At 41.0% G+C, this 25,296-nt stretch overlaps 2 protein-coding genes across 2 annotated transcripts; one reads left to right on the top strand and one right to left on the bottom strand.

Annotated features, from left to right (window-relative positions):
- The first annotated feature begins 716 nt into the window (after positions 1-716).
- On the top strand, positions 717-15,659 carry hlfb (HLF transcription factor, PAR bZIP family member b). The gene is made up of 4 exons (XM_035792648.2): positions 717-1,161; positions 2,942-3,304; positions 7,123-7,334; positions 11,800-15,659. Exons 1-4 carry the CDS (start codon positions 1,029-1,031, stop codon positions 12,013-12,015), a joined length of 924 nt encoding a protein of 307 aa, XP_035648541.1. The 5' UTR covers positions 717-1,028; the 3' UTR covers positions 12,016-15,659.
- Positions 15,660-16,002: 343 nt separating this feature from the next.
- si:ch73-256g18.2 (small integral membrane protein 36) lies at positions 16,003-22,605 on the bottom strand. The gene is made up of 2 exons (XM_035741531.2): positions 21,850-22,605; positions 16,003-18,594 (listed from the first exon to the last, which is right to left on the bottom strand). The coding sequence occupies exon 1, from the start codon at positions 22,409-22,411 to the stop codon at positions 22,046-22,048; it is 366 nt and encodes a 121-aa protein (XP_035597424.1). The 5' UTR covers positions 22,412-22,605; the 3' UTR covers positions 16,003-18,594; positions 21,850-22,045.
- Between the last annotated feature and the right edge of the window lie 2,691 nt (positions 22,606-25,296).

Below are 25,296 nucleotides of genomic sequence, written 5' to 3'. Positions count from 1 at the left end.
CCCACGCACGTGACCAATCATTCCACTCTGTTCTCGGGTGAACAGGGTTTGTTCCGTGCGTTCAAAGCGTGACCGACGAAAAAAGCGCTCTGTATAAAAAAAAATGCGCTCTTACAGTTCCTCGTTTGAAACATGACGAAAGCGCTTTTAAATAGTCTGAAAATGCATGTGTTCTTGTATGTATGTGGGAACAAATCTTAGCCTAATTTAAAGCGAATATGTCATGTGTTTCACATATGAGGATGCGTTTCTCATAGAGAACGAGGGATTCAAAACTGATGGCACCTTGCACCTATTATGAAACAAGGGCCAATTTATGCCTACATAATGTTATAACAGTTTAATTAGATTTTCTACACACAAACTCGGATATTATGCCAATAGGCCTATTACTCTCTGTGCGCATTCTGGTGATGAATAGCCCTGCAATGTCTGCTTATTTGAACCCTGTTAAACATTATGATAAATTATAGGCCACAGGGCATAAGACTATGTCTATTATAATATACTGTAGTAGCACATAGGTAACTTTCACGACAGACCGAATAAAGACCGGAATGAACTTCCGAGTGGCGTTTAATCACTTTTTGACACTGGCCTCTTTCATTGTAATGATGAATTGGTCGGGAAACACACACGCACACACACACACACACGAGCGCGCGCGCGCACGCACACACCCGAGGAAAGAGGGGCGGTATCTCTCAGGGTTTGACGTCACATACCTCGGTTCTCACATATGGTATGAATGGAATGGGTGAACGCTATCTGTCTTCTTGAACGCTATCAGTCTTCTGCTGCAGACTACAGACGATTTTGGAATAGCCGGTGGCCCTGGAACCAGCTTTGCACGCAATCTGCCCACTGAGTTAATTTTTCTCTCCAGTTAGGCTAATTGAACAGGTTAAATCGACCTATTCTTGTGATTTAGATTTATTTGCTTTGTTTAATATTTTGTATTAGCCTATCTGCATAACTATACCCCAGGACCAGATTTAGTGCATTTTTTACAGCTAAAGGAAGAAGTGATGGATAAAATAATGTCCAGGCATCTCACGGTGAATCCAAGTTTTCTACCTGCGTCGAATCACTGCGTACTGAAGTCTCTATTGGAGAACCCCATGAAGCTACCCTTCCTCAAACATGAACACCAAAATGAAGGTAAGAAATAAGTATTTTTTATTATTATATTATGTTCCAAGTCTATATAACAACTTATCTTAAATTGAAATTATTCTAATTTGTATAGAAATATATATATATTTTTTTAATTCCATTGTTCATTTATGCATTTTTGTGTAGTTTATTTAGAGGATAAGTTACTTGTATCTACACTGTAACAGAAAACTGTAAATTATACGGAAATTTGGGGTATTATCAACAGTAAAATACTCAAACTTTTTACTGCAGCATACTGTAAATTATAGTTAATTGTGAGAAAATGTTGTGGCCTGGGCAAAGAATTGCTGTATTTCGAATGGTACTGTAATTCCGCCACACAGAATACAGTACAGTATTTTTGGAGTGCCAAAAACTTTTTAACTACTATTTGATGTATGGTGTTGTTGTTTCTGGCTCATTAACATATTTTTAGGCGTTCCTTGTAGAGAGGCCATATCTGTTGCACCTGTGTGTGAGAATGCTGTACAATTTGAACTCCTATTTAAAAAAAAATATATATATATTTCACCTTTATTTAACCTGGTAGGCTAGTTGAGAACAAGTTCTCATTTACAACTGCGACCTGACCAAGATAAAGCAAAGCAGTGCAACACAAACAACAACACAGGAATAACAATACATGGAATAAATAAACATTCAGTCAATACATTCAATTTTAAAAAGTCTATATACAGTGTGTGCAAATGAGGTAGGATAAGGGAGGTAAGGCAATAAACAGGCCATAGTTGTAAAATAATTACAATATAACAATTAAACACTGAAGAGATAGATGTGCAGAAGATGAATGTGCAATGTGGTTATAGTGCCCTGTAAATTTGTCTAGGAGACAGATTGGACTGGCATCTAGTTTTAACCCTCAAATGGTTAAGCATTTTGCTATGTCCTTTTGGTCTGTTTTGACCTTTAGTCACTGCCAGTTTGGAAGCCTTTAAAGTCTCTATAAGTACAAATGATATAAACACCAAATATTCATTAATATACCTACTGTAATGTGTAAATACTTTACCTAGCAGGCAACCTGCTTGCATCGATCCCATGTAATTACAATAAAATACTGTGAAATACAAACAATCCCTCCCCTCAATGAATTTCATTCATTCATCCATTTATGAATTCCGATTACGGTAGTATTGACCTTTTTATAGGATAAAACAGAATATTTTACAGTATTGTACTGTATGTCATTACACAGTACTTGCTTTGATAACGTATTTCTAGAATTTCGCTATACCCGCAATGACATCTGTTAATTATGTGTATGTGACCAATAAAATTAGAGTTATTTATATTACAGTAGGTGTACTGTAATATGAAATGCATAATTTGACTTGCTACGAGCTGCCTGTAAGCTACTGCCAAATGTAACCCCTTTACAGTGTTTGACCTGTTTTGGTACCAGGTAAATATCCCAAAGAATGCATTTAAAATATACTTTAAAGATCCCTCAAACTCAACTCTGGACCTCAAAGCCAGTTCCACTGCGTTTTGTCATTGTTCCCCTCTAATCAGGGACTGATTTAGACCTGGAACACCAAGTGTGTGCAATTAATTATCAGGTAGAACAAAAAAACAGAATGCTCCAGACCTCACAGGGGAAGAGTTGAATAGCCCTGCCATAGCGGATACTTTATTCTCCCAAATTACAGATACAATAAACTGAAATAAACATGCTGCATATTCAATATAATATAAGCCTTGTGATAGAGCAGCATTGTTAAAAAACAAATATATGTCTTGGTACTAACAGTGTTCTCTCTAGGGTTTGGGAAGGAGCGAGAGAAGGAGAAGAATTTGGATGAGGAGAGGAGTGCCCCACAGTCAGCCTTCCTTGGCCCCACACTGTGGAACAAGACTCTCCACTACGATGAGGACAATTTCCAGCTGGAGTACATGGATCTGGACGAGTTCCTGTCGGAAAATGGCATTCCGTCTGATCTCGCCACCGCCGTCCACCAGCACCAATCACACCAATCGCAGTCCCAGCACCAGACGTCAAGTAGGTCACAAGCCCCGACCACACCGTCGCCCTCAGTGATCGACCTTAGCAGCCATGCCAGCGCATCGACGTTGGTACACACAGGCATGGGCGCACAGAACTGTCTCCGTAGTCTTACCAGAACAGGTGTGTAAAACACACACATGCACACCTCGCATACATACCAAAACACACAGGAAAACAAGGAGGAGCAGGGGCAAGAATGTTCACGCCTACAGTACACCATCAAATTCATCCTTTCCCTGCCTTTTGTCACTAGGGAAAATATTCCCCCTAAGCTCTGCGATCACTTCATTTGAAGTGAAAATACAATACACCTGCTAGTAAGGTGTTAGATGTACACTACTTTTACATTTTAGCAGGCACTCTTATCCAGAGCAACTTACAGTAGTGAGTGGATTCATGTTCACACTGGTCCCCCGTGGGAATCGAACCCGCAACCATGGTGTTGCAAGTACCATGCTCTACCAGCTGAGTCACAGAGGACCACTTTTATGAGAGTTGCTATTGCAGTTCTAAACCGTATTAATTGTCACCTCGAGGGGTCCAGCAGCATATTTTATTGTCACCTCGTAATCGATGAGTAAATCAATAGATGCAATGTAGAGCTGTCTGTTCATTTCATACTTGGCCTTGGGTTGGGATGAGCCAACCAATGCATTCTGAGTGTGTCAGAATTCAGAACAAATTACGTCAACATAAAAATAGACGAGAAGGGAAAAGATGAATCATGTATCCGTCACAGTCCTTAGTGTCTGTGCCCCCATTAAAATGCAGGCCCAGTACGAATAGAGTGTAGGACTGCTTTATTAGGTTCCTTAGAAGAGGCCACAAACCCAGAATGGAAAAGGTGTGAAGTTCAACGGATGTTGTGATGGTGTGACCCGTAAGTGTGTTGCAGACACACCGCTTCAGGCTGCCTGGACTTGGGCTTGTCTCTGCGTAATATCTGTGTTTTAGGTACATACTGTGCTCTACTTACCTGAACTGGGACATGATCAGAAGTATGAGCAGGGGTACCTCACGTGAACCCAGCTAACACACATTGTAGAATCTAATGCAGTGGTTCCCAACTCCAGTCCTCCAGTTCGCAACAGCATACATTTTGGTTTTAGCCCCAGACAAACTCACCTGATTCAACTCAATCAGGTGTGCTTGTTTGGGGCTACAATAAAAATGTGTACTGTTGGGGATATTCGAGGACCGGAGTTGGGAACCGCTGATCAAACCTATAAGACATATGGACCAACAATAACCAACCACAGAATGTAAACAGCATGTAGGCCAGTCAGACTACTGTCTTCCAACCCCTACCACCACTGCGGGAAGATGTTTGGGGGTGTGGTTTGAAATCGGATACAATTCTGATTCCTGGCCGAGAAACTTGTCTGAGCGGTCAAATCTGATTTATTTGCCCTCAAATGGTTTTTAGATTGTTATGTAGCATATCTTGTTGCTTGCTAGCTACTCTGACAGGTTGACAAGAACATGTGGTAGCTAACTAGCGTGTTAATTGTTTACAAACAAATGAGTGAATGTGCTAGAAAGCTCAACAGCCACCTACATAGATAGACTGCTGTGGCTAGCCAACAATGACTTGTTTTAAAAGTTGGATTATCTTATCCTTCAAGGCTTTAAAAGTGTTCTTACACTATGATTTTGAACATTCAAAGCAGACATTGTTGTCACCTTCAGCACCACCACCAATCAGCCTACACCTCTGCGCTCACACCCGATATTACTATGACAAAGAGTGTAGCCATGTCAGCAAATGACTGCTGTCTGAACACACACGGATCCGATTTGGTCACTTGTAACTTGCTGTTTGGACAGTCATATTCCAAAACAGATTTGAAAAACCAAACTGATTTGAGCATTAAGGCCTGCAGTTTGAACAAGGCTTAATTAACTTGATTAATTTGTGCAATGTTCTGTTTGTAAGTCACTCATTTGAAGTACTTCTCTTCAGAGAGGCAGTTGTTAACCCACATCTATATGGCTGCGTTTACACAGGCAGCACACTTTTGATATTTTGCCCAATTATTGGGTAAAGACCTGACCTGATCTGACCAATTAGTGAAAAAAAGATCAGAATTAGGCTGCGTTTACACAGGCAGCCCATGTGGCTCTGTCTTGATTTATATTTCATTACTCTGGAGTGTTTGTTTTGCACATTACCGTCCATTACCATGACAACCCCCCTAGAACAGTGACAGGAAATGAGCATTGCATCTGTGTGCTACTTCAGAGGCTAGATCAGTGTGAATGCGCAAATCTGATATTTGTCACATGTAAAACTGAATGATGACAGTCAGAAAAAAAGATTTGATATGAAGAAAAATCTGAATTGGGTTCTTAGGGTGGCTGTGTAAACAATTCCTTGAAATGTTGGGGTATTTGAAAATATTTAAAAGATCTGATTCCATTTTGTTTTTAAATATCAGGTATGCAAATAAAAGATCAGAATTGGGTTACGTGTGTAAACACAGCCTAAGACACTTTTCTGAGAAGCAGATTGCCTTCTCTTGATTGAAGTGAAATCTTCACCTGGAGGTCAAATCTCTCTCAGTGCATCCCTTTAGCTAATTAGTGTAATGTTCTGTTCCTTAGTCACTCGTCTCAGGCACTTCTGATTAGCAGGTGCTTTACTCACTTCTAAGAAGCATATGTTGTCTTCTCTTGATTGAAGTGAAATATTTATCTGCACTGAAGGTCAAATCTGTCTCTGTACATCCCTGTGTAGCTGAGCTAGGTATAGATCTATCGATACTGTAAATCTCAGACCGAATCAGTGTGATTAATCTCGTCCACCAGCCGACTCTCTCTCTCTGGTAGCAGTTGAGCCTGAGGTAGCGGTTAGTTAAGTAGATACGAAAGGCTTGACCAAGTAAGCCCTGTCCGAGCCAGAACAACCCATAGAGGCAGGAGGCTGTCTCCTGTTTCTGTAGCGCGAGGCAGCTTGAAGTCCAAGTACACCTCCTGTACACTTGTTAGTGTGATTATAAATTAAATGTGAATCTGAATTTGACTATACGACTATTATACCTCAGCTCAGTTAGAGAAGGGCCTAGTCGTCACATCAGGTTCAGATCTGTAGGGCTTTTCTGTATCCTGTGCACTTGACCAATAAACTTTGATTTGAGAATGAGGTTCAGATGTCATTTGAAAAGGAGCAGGGCCTCTGGCACTGTCTTTCTCTCTCCATCTCACACCAGCTGGCCTCCAGTCTCCACTCAATGCAAATAGATACATGCATGCATAATGAGACAAGAGACAAGTGGATAGAGATTTATAATATGAGCCCTGTCCACATACCCATTTTAGAACCAATGTGCTTCTGTCCAGTAGTTGGTTCAGAGTTGATTTTTGGATAGGAATTGGAGGGGGAAGAGGGGAAATGTAGGTACTCACACTGGTATGTTTCACACAATGGCAAATTTTGGTGTAGGTTGTGAGTGTTAGCTTTGTGTCTTGTGCCCCATGGTGGCCACTGTTTGCCACTACTACTGGATACATAATTTAAAATTATTATTTTTTTAACCTTTATTTAACTAGGCAAGTCAGTTAAGAACAAATTCTTATTTTCAATGATGCCCTAGGAACAGTGGGTTAACTGCCTGTTCAGGGGCAGAACAACAGATTTGTACCTTGTCAGCTCAGGGATTTGAACTTGCAACCTTTTGGTTACTAGTCCAACTCTCTAACCACTATTCTACCTTGCCACCCCCAACTATAATAACAGTGCAATTATTTGTGGTGCTGGGAATAAAAATGCATTACTTTCAATTTGTCACTTTTCATGAATGTCATGAATGCATTACTTTTAACCGACACACCAACCCAAAAAGTATGCAGAGGTAATTTCTATAATTCTATCAAATACATTTCTCTAGCCTATTTCCATGTCTCAAACATCCTGTTGTTGTCTTCCTCCCCTTCTCTAGCCCTGCCATCCAGAAACACTCCCAGCCCCATCGACCCAGAGTCCATCCAGGTGCCGATGAGTTATGAGCCCGACCCTGCTGACCTGGCCCTGTCCAGTGTACCGGGACAGGAGATGTTCGACCCCCGCAAATGCAAGTTTGCCCCCGAGGAGCTCAAACCACAGCCCATGTTCAAGAAGGCTCGCAAGGTGTTATTCCCTGATGACATGAAGGTGTGTGTGTGTCATCTAATCTATCAGATTACTTAGCGCTGTGTTATCCCTGATTATGTAACAGGTAGAGTTGGTCATAATGCCGAATCATCTATTATTTATAGATGATAATCACAGTGAATGAATGGCATGTAGACAGAGAGCCATTAATACTGATTATAGTCTGGTTTCACAACAACACTAAAGCCGTATGAAAACAAGGTTGTGAGTGTGAGAGATTTAGGGGATTTGCCTTTTTAAGTTTGTTCGCATAAAGGTGGATCCATGCATGGTTTTAGTACATTGACTGAAAGCTGATTGTGCAGGCATACAAAGGTTATGGGGAAAACTCCACTAGCTGCCAGAGAGAGAGGAGGGGTCATTTTCTAATGGGAGAGCATTATGTTAGCAAATGGATGTGTTTAATTTCAGAGTGATTTTTCACGGAGTGAACGTACTGTATCTTTGGACCTTTTGACCACTAGTAGGTGCATGGTATTGTTGTTTCTGGCTCATTAACGTATTTTGAGGTGTGCCTTTTAAGAGGCTATAATTGTTGCACCCGGGAGTGAGAATGCTGTACCAATTTAGCTCACATGATAATGCTCCCTCTATTGAAAATGTATAGATGACAGATTAGAGTGGCAGTATGTATTAAACCTTAAATTGTTCAGCATTTAGCTGTGTTTTGCCTTTTAGTTACTGCCAGTTTGGAAGCCTTAAGGCCCCTAGAAGGTCAAGTGATATAAAACACAAAATATTCTGTAATGTGTAAACACTTTATCAAGCAGCTAGCCTGCTTGCACCAATCCCTTGTAATTATAGTAAAATACAAACCCCTCCCCTCTTTAATTCATTCATCCATTCAGAATTTATTCTGATTACAGAGGCATTACATTTTTCTACAATATAATACAGCCAACTTTATGATGTACTTGTACTGTGATACTGTATTTATATTACCGTAGGTGTACTGTAATTTGAAATGCATAATTTGACTTGCTACGAGCTGCCTGTAAGCTACTGCCAAATGTAACCCCTTTACAGTGTTTGACCTGTTTTGGTACCAGGTAAATATCCCAAAGAATGCATTTAAAATATACTTTAAAGATCCCTCAAACTCAATTCTGGACCTCAAAGCCAGTCCCACTGCGTTTTTTCATTGTTAAATTTTACGGTATTGTACTGTGTGTCATTGCCCTGTACTTGCTTTGATACCATATTTATATTAGAGCATTTTACTCACCAGGAGCTGCCTGTAAGATAATGCCAAATTCATGGCAACCCCTATACAGCGTTGCTTAGGCAACTGTTTTGGTACACAGCAACAAGCCAATGGAAAGTTGGCTAAAGCTACCAATCCAGTTAACCCGCTTATATGAAATGTGAGTTTTTTTTAAATTATAATATTGGTCATCTGGGGTCTTATGTATAACCGTTGTGTACATTTCACACTAAATATCTGCCTGTGCCATTTCTAAAAAGACTGCACACAAATATTGAGATTTATAAACTTTGCACATAACATGCATACACATGTTGCCCATTAAAAATCAGACCGGTGCTGAAACTATGCACACATGAATGAGCATTAAAACTCCACCTTTTATGGTGACAGTAATGCCCTTATTTACTGTATACTTTGGAATGACTGGAATTAGGCCAAGTTAGTTTCTAAAGGAAATAGCAATGGCCAACTTGATCAAATGTCTCTGGAGGTGTTGGTAGAATGTTTTACATATTTACATTAACATTTGCTGTATCTGACAGTTTCTGAAAGAGGAAAAACTATTGTAAATTGCTGTGGAACTGTAAACGGATCATTTGAAATCGGTGATGTTTTGCGTTAACTTTTTCCCAATCCTAAATATACTGCACTGGCCGCAAATGTTTATACATTGTCTAGTATGTCTACTGTGGTAGCCTACACACTTCAAAGCAAAATATTAACTGTCTGTTAAATTATACTGTATATTAACTGCGCTCCCTTTTGGATGCATAGAGCAAAATACTTGAAACAATAGTCTAATAGGCCAAATGAAATGAGAGATGCCATGGTAATTTGTTGTAGGTTAAAGCTTCTTCAAGAATATGAACCCATCATGGCCAGAAAATGTGGTGAGGAATTTATTATATTTAACCTTTTTAAAGTGGGTCCAATTAAATGAGAGATGGGACGTTCTAGGCCTATAAGCTACTTGGCAAGTATGAAACCATCATAGTCAGAAAAATGATTTATCCTGCAATGATCATAGAAAAGAAATACAGTGCCCTGGGAAAGTATTCAGACCCCTTAACATTTTCCACATTTTGTTACGTTACAGCCTTATTATAAAATGGATTCAATAGTTATTTTTCCCTCCTCAATCTACACACAATGCAAATGTATAAAAAAATGAGATCACATTTACATAGTTTTCATACCTGTAACTTGTTGAAGCAGCTTTGGTAGCGATTACAGCTTTGAGTCTTCATGGGTTTGATGCTTCAAGCTTGGCGCACTTATATTTCGGGAATATCTCCCATTCTTCTCTGTAGATCCTCTCAAGCTCTGTCAGGTTGGATGTGGAGCATCGCTGCACAACTATTTTCAGGTCTCTCCATCGGGTTCAAGTCCGGGCTCTGGCTGGGACACTCAAGGACATTCAGAGACTTGTCCCGGAACCATTCCTGCTTCGTCTTGGCTGTGTACTTAAGGTCATTGTCCTGTTGGAAGGTGAACCTTCACCCCAGTCTGAGGTTGAGAACCCTGGAGCAGATTTTCACCAAGGATCTCTCTGTACTTTAATCCGTTCATCTTTCCCTCAATCCTGACTAGACTCCCAGTCCCGGCCGCTGAAAAACTTCCCCACAGCATGATGCTGCCACCACCATGCTTCACCATAGGGATGGTGCCAGGTTTCCTCCAGATGTGATACTTGGCATTCAGGCCAAAGAGTTCAATCTTGGTTTATCAGACCAGAGAATCTTGTTTCTCATGGTCTGAGTCCTTTAGGCGCCTTTTGGCAAACTTGAAGCGGGCTGTCATGTGCCTTTTACTGAGGAGTGGCTTCCATCTGCCATAAAGGCATGATTGGTGGAGTGCTGCAGAGATGGGAGAACCTTCCAGAAGGACAACCATCTCCACAGAGGAACTCTGGAGGTCTTTCAGAGTGACCATCGGATTCTTGGTCACCTCCCTGACCAAGGCCCTTCTCCCCCGATTGCTCAGTTTGGCCGGGCGGCCAGCTCAAGGAATTCTTGGTCACCTCCCTGACCAAGGCCCTTCTCCCCCGATTGCTCAGTTTGGCCGGGCGGCCAGCTCAAGGAAAAGTGTTGGTGCTTACAAACTTCTTCCATCTAAGCATGATGGAGGCCACTGTGTTCTTGGGGACCTACAATGCTGCAGAAATGATTTGGTACCCTTCCCCAGATCTTTGCCTCAACACAATTCCTTCAATCTCATGGCTTAATCTTTGCTTTGACTTGACTGTCAACTGTGAGACCTTATGTAGACAGGTTCTGTGCCTTTCCAAATCATGTCCAATCAATTGAATTTACCACAGATGTACACCAATCAAGTTGTAGAAATATCTCAAGGATCATCAATGGCAACTGGATGCACCTGAGCAAAATGTCGAGTCTGAATACTTATGTAAATAAGCAATTTCTGTTTTGTATTTTTAATACATTTGCAAACATTTCTAAAAATGCTTTGCCATTATGGGGTATTGTGTGTAGATTGATGAGAAAAAAAATGTTTTAATCAATTTTATAATTAGTCTGTAACGTAACAAAATGTTAAAAGCGAAGGGGTCTGAATAGTTTCCAAATGTACTATAGATGCCTGTTTCTAACTACTTTAGGATGCAAAAAATGCATCTTCGCTGTTCTCACTAACGGTATATTATTGAATCCTGTTATTATATTTTTCTTATGAGTAAGTATGTCATCATATCCCACATTTGCATAAAATACCAGGCTTCTTGCCTGCTTGCAATGCAATACGTTAACCACTAAAAGTTGTGCATATTCTAAAGTTTGTGGGAAGCTAAGCACATTCTCACTTCAAGTTCAGTTTGTATAAATGCCAACTTTTGCGTGAAAATTGGTACATTAATGGTTGTTTTTTTTTTGTACATAGGCAACGTTTATAAATTAGCTCTGAGGAGTTTATAATTAACTGTGCCACTGGGCACGGAAGTCCGTTCGATATCTAGTTTTGATTTACATTTGGTTGAGTTGTCAACAAATTCACATTAAACGTAAAATCAACTAAACAATTCACCGTCATTGGATTTAAGTTCAAAGTTGGGTCAAAAAAGACGAAATGCCCTTAAGTTGATGACTTTTTGCAAATCCAATTAGTTTTCCATGTTGATTCAACTTCATCAGGCTTTTTGGGTTGAAATTACGTGGAAACAACATTGATTCAATCAGTTTTTGCCCAGTGGGACATTTCCCCTCTTCTAACTCCCCACTCTCTTCCCTTGCACCTCTCGAGCAGGATGACAGGTATTGGGTGAGGCGTAAGAAGAACAACGTGGCTGCCAAGAGGTCACGGGACGCCCGTCGGCTCAAAGAGAACCAGATCGCCATCCGAGCGGGTTTCCTGGAGAAAGAGAATTCAGCACTGAGGATGGAGGTGGGCGACCTGAGGAGAGAGTTGGGGCGCACCAAAAACATAGTGGTCAAGTACCAGGCCACACACGGACCTCTGTAATGGGACCGAGACAGAATACACTCAAACACAGATAGCAACTACACACACACACACAAAATATGAGGCTGAGAGGCTGAGCTTACAGCTGTCTGAGACAACCACCCAATCAATCCCCCCATTTATCTCACCCATGTCTGTCTCTGATTGGCACTTTAGCGTGAAAGCGGATAATGTTGTGTGAAGTGTGAGTATGAAACGGAATGCGTTCCCTTTATTTCTGGGCTATGTGTTTTTAATTTTATTATTTTCTTTCTTATACATTTATCCACACATGGCTAATGTATTTTATTTGTTATTTTCCTTACACAGTGGTTTGTACATATTGTCCACGGCGTTTACTGTGGCATTTCATTTTTTATGAATATGTATGTTGAATGTTATGTTACCAACCCTTATCCAACTCCCTCTTGATCCATAACATCTGTTATCATCTGTTGATGATCTTGTGTCTGTGGTTGCCATGGTTTTCTATGGTTTCCATACTGTAAATATGTCAGCTGAGATGTGTCTGCTGACGTTACCTGTCTCACTTCATCCAGCTTTCTTTTAATCCACCCCCCTTTCTTATGCTCTGACAGAGATAAGCTGTTTGTAAAGTGTAGAATCTTGATGTAAAGAATGACTGCACTGCTCACACTTTGAAATCTCTCTAATGCCTACATACCGCTAGCCTGGGTACCCAACTGTTTCTCATTAGGCAACAGCATGTTAGCTAACGCAGAGACAGACTGGCGTCCAGGCTAGCATTCTATGATGTCAGCTTTGTAATTTGTTCATTTCGTTCATATGGCAGTGTTATGACCAGGCAGGTCACCCGTGATACAAGTCAGTATTCGACGTCGATCCATGTCTGAGGACGTCCAGAGATTATGTGGAAAACAGCCACAAGGGGCAACAGTGAGCCCTGTTACTAACAAGTAGGTTTTGGTTTTGCTAAGATGTTGCGGATGGGTGTAAGCATCTGCCTCTGATTCCAAAGGTTGCATGTTTGAATCCAGCGATAGAAAGATGTTTTTATATTTTTGTTTTATACCTAACCTATCCCTAACCTTAACCATTCAGAGTTAATGCCTAACCTTAACCATTCAGATTTAATGCCTAACCTTAACCTTAAACACTTTGAAATTTGACGTTTGGAACAACTTAGAAATATGACGATTGAGAAACATGTATGCACGTCTTATTGTGACGTAAGACTGTGAGAGCTTGTAGGTTTTGACAGTGTTATTGATAACTTTGTTAACACAGGTTGTTTCAAGTTACCTGTCACCAGATCATCGTTTCACCGTGTTGTACAGACAAACTGTCAGAAGCTAAAGCAATAAGCCCATAAAGCAGTAGAGTCTTGGTCTCCTATCTACCAAGCTTACTGTCACAGACACACATGGAACAACCCTCTTTATTTCATTTGTAATTACTTGTAGTATTTACATATAATCTGGCATGTTTTTATTTCCTCTTCAAGCATTTAAATTTGAACATTATCAGCGTACATGCAATAGACAATAGCTGTTATAATTTTCTTTTACTCTTCCCGAGCATGACTTTTCTCTGTCAGTGTCCGTATTAAGACAGCCTCTCAGTCCTGCTCAGATTGAAAGAAGTCCTACTGAGACTGTCCTAGTATGGACACTGCACAGATGCTCTCTGTGACCCAATGAAATGAATGTAACAGATGTACTACAGTATATAACAAACACAGGAGGTTGGTGGGACCTTAATTGGGGAGAACGGGCTCATGGTAATGACTGGAGTGGAATCAGTGGAATGGTATCAAACACATCAAACACACGGTCTGCAGGTGTTTGATGCCTTTCCATTTGCTCGGTTTCTGCCATTATTATGAGCCGTCCTCCCCTCAGCAGCCTCCTCTGATAACAGTCACACAGTACGTTGGGCGAATGAATTGTGTTGCCTATACTGTACGGTGGAATATACCCTAATCACTTTATATCTTTACTACAGACCAAAACATTTCAGTATACAAAGGATATATTGATATATTAAAGGTTTTATTGTTTATACAAAGATATTCATGTTTTTGTACAGTATTTTTCCCAACATACTATATTTCTTGTGTATTTTAAAAATGAACTGTGTATATTAAGAACTTGTTCACTTTTAACAAAAGCTGTTTTTTAGATACTTTGCCTGGACATTACTAAAGACCACATTACAAATGAAACCGACAGGCCATTTTGTCTTGTATGTTTTGTTGGACTGTTCATTTGCTGTAGTCTAAGAAAATATTGATATCTGGATCTCTTTAAATTCTTACCTGTATGTAGTTTTGATATAGAATAATGTAATGTCCCAAAAACAAATAATTACAGTACCAGTCAAAAGTTTGGATACACCTACTCATTCCAGAGTAAAAAAAAAAAAAAAGATTCTTTTTTTTACAATTTTCCACATTGTCTCAAAAACCAACAAACACTATGATGAAACTGGGACTCTTGAGTGGCGCAGCGGTCTAAGGCACTGCATCTCAGTGCTAGAGGCGTCACTACAGACCCTGGTTTGATCCCGGGCTGTAGCACAACCGGCCATGATTGTGAGTCCCATAGGGCGGCACACAATTGACCCAGCGTCGTTGCCCGGTTAGGGTTTGGCTGGGGTAAGCTGTCATTGTAAAAAAATAATTTGTTCTTAACTGACTTGCCTAGTTAAATAAAAACTGGATCTTATGAGGACTGCCACAGGAAAGGAAGACCCAGAGTTATCTCTGCTGCAGAGGATAAGTTATTTAGAGTTAACTGCACCTCAGAAATTTCAGCCCAAATAAATGCTTCACGGAGTTCAAGTCACAGACACATCTCAACATCAACTATTCAACTAGATTTTTGGTTCCAATCGCCATGTCTTTGTGAGACGCAGAGTAGGTGAACGGATGATCTCCACCATGTGTGGTTCCCACCGTGAAGCATGGAGGAGGAGGTGTGATGGTGTGGGGGTGCTTTGCTGGTGACACTGCCAGTGATTTATTTAGAGTTGAAGGCACACTTAACGAGCATGGCTACCACAGCATTCTGCAGCGATATGCCATCCCATCTGGTTTGGGCTTAGTGGGACAATCATTTGTTTTTAAACAGGACAATGACCCAACACACCTCTATTTGACCAAGAAAGAGAGTGATGGAGTGCTGCATCAGATGACCTGGCCTCCACAATCACCTGACCTCATCCCAATTGAGATGGTTTGGGATGAGTTGGACCGCAGAGTGAAGGAAAGGCAGCCAACAAGTGCTCAGCATATGTGGGAACTCCTTCGACTGTTGGAAAAGCATTCAAGGTGAAGCTGGTTGAGAGAATGCCAAGAGTGTGCAAAGCTGTCATCAAGGCAAAGGGTGGCTACTTTGAAAAATATATTTTGATTGGTTTAACACTTTTTTGGTTACTACATGATTCTATATGTGTTATTTCATAGTTTTGATGTCTTTACTATTATTCTACAATGTAGAAAATAAGAAAAACCCTTTAATGGGAAGGTGTGTCTAAACTTTTGACTTGTACTGTATGTTAAATCTCATGTTCATTTGTCCCTTTTGTGTGCATTTTTTCCCCAGATGATGGGTTCCCCAGGGCACTTACATGCTGTCTTTTTGATTATGTTTCTCTTGATCACAATAAAACAGTTTATATCATCTGCTAGTTATGTTTTCCTTTGGTTGATGAAAAAAGGCGGGTCGATTTGGAACCAATCTACGACCTCTTGGTTCAATACGGTGGTTTCACGTTATGACATTCGTCGAGGAAAAAAAGCAACAAGACAAGATAGGATGCAATAACCATCTGCATGTCACACATTTTGGGAAAAAAAACAAAGAAAGAAATGTCTCTAAAGCTGATCTTGTTTTTTTTAAGTATCAGATGACATACTGTTTCCAAAAGTCTCTCTTCCACTCCCATAGCATAGCCTACTACTGTACTCTGTATGTGTGTGTGTGTGTGTGTGTGTGTGTGTGTGTGTGTGTGTGTGTGTATGTACTGTATCGTGCTGGTTTGGTATAGTCATTTTGAAATTCTGACGTAGTAGAATGTCTTTTTCTCTCTGTTATGTAGCCTACACAAACACAGGAGCTAGTTTAGTTCTTCGTTTTTTTTTAATACAATATTATTTAGAGGGTCTTGGACGAGTCAAACTATTGTGATACTTTTAATGTGCTATATATTCATGCACTATAGTAATAATGTACCACAAATATTACATTTGATAAATTATATTCTGTCTTTTGAGAGCATCAGTTAGTCATTTACATTATATGTATAACGCCTTCCCAAAACCTGGGTTTTATTCATTAGTGTACATGTAGCTAATACCGTTTCTTATTGAAAAAGTCCAGGTAGTCCCTCCCTGTTTGCTTCCATTTCATACCAAATTAATATGACCTACCAAGTTCACTTGAACATTGGCTCAAGTCACATTTGATTTTAAATCCTCCCTCTTGTGTGCCACACACATCTCCCATACAAGACTAAGTCACTTAACTGATCTCCACACCTTATTAGTACCACTACCACTGATGTCAAGCCCAGAATATGACCAAAACAAATTGGTCTGTTTAGAAGAGTAAATGTTTGTAACCATGCAGAGAGGACAAAAGCAGAGCAGATATCAGAAGGAATACATAGCCCTCGCTTTATAATACTCTGTGGAGTTGAGTCTGACTAATTCCTCAAACCCGTGGGAAGTATAATTTGCTGCAATTCACATTGCAAATGGGGTGCTGTGATTGGTCATGTCAGTGGTTGGTCTCGATGGGAACCAAGCTGAGCAAGCCATAGTATTTCAAATAAAAAAAAGTTTTACGTAAGAGGCTTTAGCATGTTGAGTCCCTCGGTGGCAGGACTCTGACTTGGTTCTTTTCAAAGTCGTGGCAGAGTGGATGACTTGACATGACTGAGTCTTGATGTGGCTGAGCGGAGGACAGTCATAGCACATCCTGCTCCAGTCAATGTCAGTCTCTATATCCCTCCCCACCAGTTTTAAGGAAGTAGCTGGTCTAACCGGAAACGGATGTACCATTGTGGCTCAAAGACTCCCCCAGATTCCATAAAGTAGCTGGACTACATGGAAGCTGTTGCGACTCAAAGTCGTGGCAATCTCATGGCAGAGCAAATTACTTGACATGACTGAGGCTTGTTGTGGCCCAGCAGAGGAGGATAGTCATGTAGTGACAATGGCCAGAGAGAAAGAGGCGAAGCTGTCTATGAAAAATAAGCCCATGAATTTAGGAATTTTTGTATGGAGGTCAATGAGAGAGTGTCGAATTGAATTGCTAATTTTCTACCTGAGGCTTATTTGATCTAATAGAAGTTTCATAATGGTTCAATTGTCTCAAATGCACTGATATAAGTGGACGCAACTGGCATTTTGACAACTTTGAAAAAACAACAACTTTATTTCGGAGTTGTGCCTGTTGTGATAGAGACAGATGGATGGCTCATAATGGATATAACCTGTCTTAAAATGCATATTGCCATTGAGGGCTTCCACCATTTTAAAGTTGTCAACTAATGTGGGGATTCCTGTGAGTTGGGAGCAATCAGCCGATGAATAAGAAAATGGACTACCTTGAAATGGACATAGTTTCAATGGTGCTGCCCATGCTGTCACAGACGCTATAATACCACAGATACAAATATGAGTCCTCTATCTAGCTCTATGGCCTGTTGTTCACATGCATATCTGCCCTCTCATTGGCCAGAATGGTCCCACCTTATCTAGCTTCCTCCCACATGCCTTTCATATTTGAGGACATGTATTTCTATTGTTAGAGCGGTCGATCGACTATCGTGAATATAATAGACAATCTTTGAGAAACCATAATGTATCCTGGATCAATTGTAACTGTCCGACTGATCTACAAATTATAATGAGTAGTTGTTTGTGATGCAAGGTGGTTTGTAGATCAGTCAGTCGGCAGTCACCTGCACTGTCAGCTGCAATGTCGAGCGAGCCCATTGAATGGTTCTGATGTTTGGTTAGTTAGTTAGTCGGTTGAATGGTTGGTTAGTCAGTTGATTGTTTCGTTGGCTGATTGGTTTGAGTTGACGGTTTGATTCCCACAATTGACCACATATTCTGAATATGTATTAACTGTAATCTGTTTTGGATTAAAGTGTCAGCTAAATTTCCATTTAGTACAGTAGCTAGCTGCCAAGAGGCCTGACATTCATTGAAAGAGTTGTACACCTAGTCCTAAACAGTCATTGTCATTCAAGTGCAGCATATCAATTACAATGTAGACCCTGTTTTGTCCAAGAAGCTCGACACTATAATTATTTTTCAAGAATTACAGCAGAAAAGGTGCATGGAATATGTAGTTTTCCAGTGGACGAAGAGAACGGTATTATAGGTATTGCAGTTCTCTGTGAGTTCATAGTTCCTTCATTATACGTGTACTGTAGATTCTGATCTCAAGGTGGTTCCTTCTTAGTGAGGTGTGGCAGGGCATCGTTGTCTGGCCCTTTGACATATTCATGCCCAACGGTGTAGCGATGGAGAGAAGAGTGATTCCATAATGTCAGAGGTCTTCTGGTTTCTGAGTGGTGATGACTGCACACTGGTCTGCTGCCCTGGGGAAAGACAGTGAGAGGAGACATTACCTTCAACTGATGTATAGCTTCAGTTGATGCATTAGTAGAGATGATATAGCAAGCTATTACAGCATCGAAAGTAACTAGCGAGCTAACCCAAACACTAGCCCTAAATCTTACTTTATGCATGTTAGCTACTGTAACTACAGGTGTAGGATATTCATTTGAGCAATTTCTCAAAGCGGGAAAATAATCCCGCAGCAACAGGAAATGTGTATTATTGGGTGGATTATAAGTAAAGGAGATTTTTCAAATTCAGAAAGCATTAATGACCTCAGAGGCAATAACATTTTGCAGCAGTCATAAAACATTCAGACAAGATCACATATTAAAAAACAAAATAGCAACGGGTATTTACAAGCATGTAGGCTGGATAAGTGCAATTTCATAATAAAAATGTCAAAACAGGCTACAATGCAAGTGCTATTGTGTAATTAGTCCAATGTTTTGTTAAGCTGCAGAATTGCATTTTTGTAGTGGGTTTGACACATATTTAGTTAGGGCAAATCAAGCCTGACATTTTTAAGTGGACATTACAAACTTAGAAGCCTTTTAAAATCTTGAATACACTACAAGTTTGCATTTCCTGCAAAACAGGGTGATCAAATTAAGATCCTACACCTGTTGCAGTTAAGGCAAATATGATGGCTATTGGCTAAGTTGAGCTCTGACAAGCTGCAGGGTTCAAGCGAATTCTCCAGCTGGCTGCCACCTACAAGGGATCAGCGATGGGGAATATGGACAAGGCGGGGCAAGCAACTACGGGACATCAAATGTAGCACTGGACACTACAAGAAAAGCCCAATGTTAGGCTTTTAAACGGACACTAGATGGGGTAGTAGTTCAAATTGAAATGTTTTTATTAAGGCGTCTCTCTTCTAGTCATGTTCATGCTCTTTATTTTATGTAATCCACACTGCATCTCTATTTTAAACTGCCATAGGGGTCCCTGGTAGCACATGCATTTGTGTAAGTAAAACTATCTATATGCTAAAAGTGTCCACATCTGTCCCAGCGGGCACCAGACGTTACTGCTGATGGATTAGGGACATAACATGGAGGAAACGTACAATTCAACATGACACAATTATAGCAGAACTGAGGCTTTCAAAGTGCTCCTCTTTGAAATAGCTTCACTCCTTTGATCACTAAAACAGATGCTTTAAATTTGCAAGGTTGCCTTTTTGGAAAGCCCCTCATAATAATGTTTACCATAACTGTGTATGTGTCTCAATACACCATATTCCTTATATAGTGCACTACTTTTGATCAGAGCTGTACCCTATTCCATATATAGTGCACTACTTTTGACCAGAGCTCTGGTAAAAGGTAGTGCACTATGTAGGGAATAGGGTGCCATTTGGAACACATCCGGTGGGTCTGTTTTTTAGCCTCCTTATATGAATGCACCTATCATGAGTCACTCTGGATGAAAGTGCGTCTGGCTTTAACTCTTTTAAAATAGCCAATGTTTCACAGTGCTTTTACATCACGCTCATATGTTAAAACCTAATATATGTCAATCATTGACAGAGTGAAGCCAGACATGCATTCATTCATTGACTGGGAGGCTTTGTGCTCTCAGGCCACATTCATTTTGCTGATGGGGTTTGTGCCTGCGGGATAAAGCAGGATTTGGAGGGCCAAGGATGGACAGGTTTCAACAGAAGCAGACGGCTCAGAGACTGAGACTTGTTATAGTAGTGGGGGTTGAGGATGATAGTAGGGTCTGGTGGTCACTGAATGTTCTTATCACAGGGGAGTGGTCCCCCACTGTCTCACTGTCTGCCTGTTCTTGGATTGCTTTTATGTCTATCCGATCATTAATCATTTATCAAATCTTGCATGCTATATTGTGTGCGTGTGTGTGTGTGTGTGTGTGTCTGTGAGTTTGTTTGTCTGTTTATCTGTCTCCATCTCTGCGAGCATACATGTGGGTGGGGGATTCCCTTACTGCAGCTTCCCTACATGCCAGGTCACACCTGCATGCAAGACTTAAGGTTAAAAGCACTTTACTGTCTCATATCACTATTCTATTTGCATGTTCTTCCAAACATCCCACAAAAGGAATTGGGCTAATGTTTCCATGCATGTCTCCTTCCATTAAACAAATGTGTTCAATTAACCAATCACATTGATGACTCACACACTGTGGTAACAGCCTGGATATATTGATTGATTTGACAGGGGAACCCAGTGTAAAACATCTGCATTAGGGATTGACTTCTTTTTTGGGGTTACTTGCATTCACCAATGCCAACTTTGAACTACACTGAGTGTAAAAAAAACATTAGGAACAACACCTGCGCTTTCCATGACATAGACTGACCAGGTGAATCCAGGTGAAAACTATGGTCCCTTACTGATGTCAGTTCAATCAGTGTAGATGAAGGGGAGGAGACAGGTTTAAGAAGGATTTTTAAGCCTTGAGACAATGGATTGTGTAAGTGTGCCATTCAGAGGGTTAATGGGCAAGACAAAAGATTTAAGTACTTTTGAACAGGGTATGGTAGTAGGGGCCAGGCGCACTGGTTTGAGTGTGTCAAGAACTGCAACACTGCTGGGTTTTTCATTCTCAAGAGTTTCCCGTGTGTATCAAGAATGGTCCACCGGCCTCCCGGGTGGCGCAGTGGTTAAGGGGGCTGTACTGCAGCGCCAGCTGTGCCATCAGAGTCCCTGGGTTCGCGCCCATGCTCTGTCGTAACCGGTAGCGTTGTCCGGGTTAGGGAGGGCTTGGTCGGTAGGGATGTCCTTGTCTCATCGTGCACGAGCGACTCCTGTGGCGGGCCGGGCGCAGTGAGCGCTAACCAAGGTGCACGGTGTTTCCTCCGGCACATTGGTGCGGCTGGCTTCCGGGTTGGATGTGCGCTGTGGATGTGTGGATGTGCGCTGTGTTAAGAAGCAGTACGGCTGGTTGGGTTGCGTATCGGAGGACGCATGACTTTCAACCTTCGTCTCTCCCGAGCCCGTATGGGAGTTGTAGCGATGAGACAAGATAGCAGCTACTACAACAATTGGATACCACGAAATTGGTACAAATTAAATAAGAATTTTAAAAAATGTAAAAAAGAATGGTCCACCACCCAAAGGACATCCAGCCAACTTGACACAACTATGGAAAGCATCCCTGTGGAACGCTTTCAACACCTTGTAGTCCATGCCCGACAAATTGAGGCTGTTCTGAGGGCAAAAGGGACACACACCCACACACACCAACAACAACTGCCTGCTTACCTTCTTAGCTTTCCCCTCAGCGATATCAAAAAGAAAGTACAAAACAGCAGCAATGAATGACATCCAGTCCAGTGCAGTCCAGTGCAGTCTGCAAATCTCTCCTCTCCTCCCTCTCTCCTCCTCATTGTCTAATTCCAGTACTTAGTATCTATCTTCTCTTCAGTCATGGACCCACCACCTCATTCCCCTCTCCTTGTCAGACCAGGGTGCTTCTCTTCTTCCTCCCCAGGTCTGGGGTGGGCGTCAGCGCTGGTGGCTCGTAGTCGTTCCTGTTGGGTTCTGGAGGAGCCATGTTGTTATGGTTCTGGGTCTGACTCTGGCTGCTCTGCCGCTCACAGCGAGACGAGGTAGGAGAGTTCTGCATGATCACCAGGCGTATGGGCGACTGGCTGGGTGACGCAGGGGGCGCGGGGGCGTACTCCTTGGTGGGGTCCTTCCCCTGACAGTCGTACAGGATGCAGGAGATGAGGAAAACGAGAAGGAGGATGACATAGCTGGCTACCAAGATGATGAGGTTCAGGGTCACGGGGTCAATCTCAAGGTAGAATTCCATGAAACCCATGGTGATGCTTCATATCCCGCTGCCGCACAAGGAAGAAACAACAAGGTACCGGCCAGAGGAGCCAGAGCCTTTGGGGGGAGGAGAGAGAGAGAGAGAGAGCAAATGATAGAGAGTGAGGGATCAGAGCAGATATTAAGGCTTTGTGCATCGTGTTAATCCACGCCTCTCCGACAACCTTAAATTCCTGACAATTATTAAAATAGCTCAGTTTAATAACTTAAACCACCATTTTAATTTTGTCAACTGCACATACAGTAGCCTTGCTGGAAGCCAAATTATACACAAGTTAAATGGAGGACATAATTATTGTTGGACTGTCAACATAACACACACACACTCAAATGCAGTTTTCAAACTATTATGTTTACATTAATTCAGATTATTTCCAGGGATACACAACATCCTGAAATAAATATATCTTTGTTAGAAAGGATCCTATATTTCACTTGATGTAGTGATGCTGAAAGTAAAAAATGGCTCAACATACCCCACTCTCCCCTACTGTAATAGTCTGGTAAAGTGCTTTGTGTATGAGAACATAGTATCTTGTGTAGGAAGGACACAAAGTTTAAGGGCATTCATTTTAGGGACTGTGTGCATGGTGGACTAGACCACCAGGCTAAAACATTCTGTGGTTTTGACCGGTGACCACAAGGGATGATAGAACATAAATCAAGTCTGCAAGGACATGACGAGATCAACGGAAGGATGCCTGTTGAGGACAGAAAGTACCAAAAGCTGTTTAATTTAAGTCTCACCTTTGATGGAAGCCACTGCTGGATCATAAAGTCACAGTGGCAGGGTCACTATAACACAACATGTCACCACCTATTGGACAGTAAATTAAGTGCAACAATTGAGATGATAAACATGAGCAGGTTTGGGTAGGTTACTTTCTTAAATATAATTTGTTGCACACTGTAAACCCCAAGGCATTTTTAACTCAAATACTTCTAGTAAGTTGTAATCAAAGTCAATGAATGGTCATTATTATTTAAATATGGTTCTGACTCAAAACTAAATGAAAGTAACACAAACTACAATTTTTTAATGATAACAAATGCACTTTTTTCCCAGCATGATCAATTGAAGGTTGATGTTTTGGAATTGTTTTTAATATCTGTGTTTTTGCATGTACATTGAGTGATTGATGGATTAAATGTTATGCTACACAAAGATAAATAAAACATTTCTAAACTAATCCAATAATTTCATTTTTGCACCCGTTACTGAAATTGTCATTACAGTTTAAATGGCTCAGGTAGTCTCCTCCTACAGTTCATAACTCTGGCAGTCATTACATACAGTTGAAGTCAGAAGTTGACATACACTTAGGTTGGAGTCATGAAAACTCATTTTTCAACCACTCCACAAATTCCTTGTTAACAAATGATAGTTTTGGCAAGGAAATCTACTTTGTGCATGACACAAGTAATTTTCCAACAATTGTTAACAGACAGATTATTCCACTTATAACTCACTGTATCCCAATTCCAGTGGGTCAGAAGTTTACATACACTATATCGACTGTGAATTTAAACAGCTTGGAAAATTCCAGAAAATTATGTAATGGCTTTAGAAGCTTCTGATAGGCTAATTGACATCATTGGAGTCAATTGGAGGTGTACCTGTGGATGTATTTCAAGGCCTACCTTCAAACACAGTGCCTCTTTGTGAGACATCCTCGGAAAATCAAAAGAAATCAGCCAAGACCTCAGAAAACAATTGTAGACCTCCACAAGTCTGGTTCACCCTTGGGAGGAATTTCCAAACACCTGAAGGTACCACGTTCATCTGTACAAACAATAGTACGCAAGTATGAACACTATGGGACCACGCAGCCGTCATACCGCTCAGGAAGGAGACACGTTCTGTCTCTTAGAGATGAACGTACTTCGGTGCGAAAAGTGCAAATCAATCCCAGAACAACAGCAAAGGATCTTGTGAAGATGCTGGAGGATACAGGTACAAAAGTATCTATATCCACAGTAAAACGAGTCCTATATCGACATAACCTGAAAAAGCCGCTCAGCAAGGAAGAAGCCACTGCTCCAAAACTGCCATTAAAAAGCCAGACTAAAAAAAAGCCAACTGCACATGGGGACAAAGATCGTACTTTTTGGAGAAATGTCCTCTGATCTGATGAAACAAAAATAGAACTGTTTGGCCATAAAGACGATCGTTATGTTTGGTGGAAAAAGAGGGAGGCTTGCAAGCCAAAGACACCATCCCAACCGTGAAGCACGGGGGGGCAGCATCATATTGTGGGGGTACATTGCTGCAGGAGGGACTGGTGCACTTCACAAAATAGATGGCTTAATGAGGAAGGGAAATTATGTGGATATATTGAAGCAACATCTCAAGACATCTGTCAGGAAGTTAAAGCTTGGTCGCAAATGAGTCTTCCAAATAGACAATGACCCCAAGCATACTTCCAAAGTTGTGGCAAAATGGCTTATAAGGACAACAAAGTCAAGGTATTGGAGCATCACAAAGCCCTGAACTCAATCCTGTAGAATATTTGTGGGCAGAACTGAAAAAGCTTGTACAAGCAAGGAGGCCTACAAACCTGATACAGTTACACCAGCTCTGTCAGGAGAAATGGGCCAAAATTCACCCAACTTATTGTGGGAAGCTTGTGGGAGGCTACCCAAAACGTTTGACCCAAGTTAAACAATTTAAAGGCAATGCTACCAAATACTAATTGAGTGTTTGTAAACTTCAGACCCACTGGGAATGTAATGAAAGAAATAAAAAAGCTGAAATAAATAATTCTCTCTACTATTATTTTGAAATTCCATTCTTAAAATAAAGTGGTGACTCTAACTGACCTAAGACAGGGGATTTTTAATAGGATTAAATGTCAGGAATTGTGAAAAACTGAG

This window comes from Oncorhynchus keta, chromosome 2, assembly GCF_023373465.1.
Source record: "Oncorhynchus keta strain PuntledgeMale-10-30-2019 chromosome 2, Oket_V2, whole genome shotgun sequence".
NCBI lineage: Eukaryota > Metazoa > Chordata > Actinopteri > Salmoniformes > Salmonidae > Oncorhynchus > Oncorhynchus keta.
This window is presented reverse-complemented; position numbering and strand designations above follow the sequence as displayed.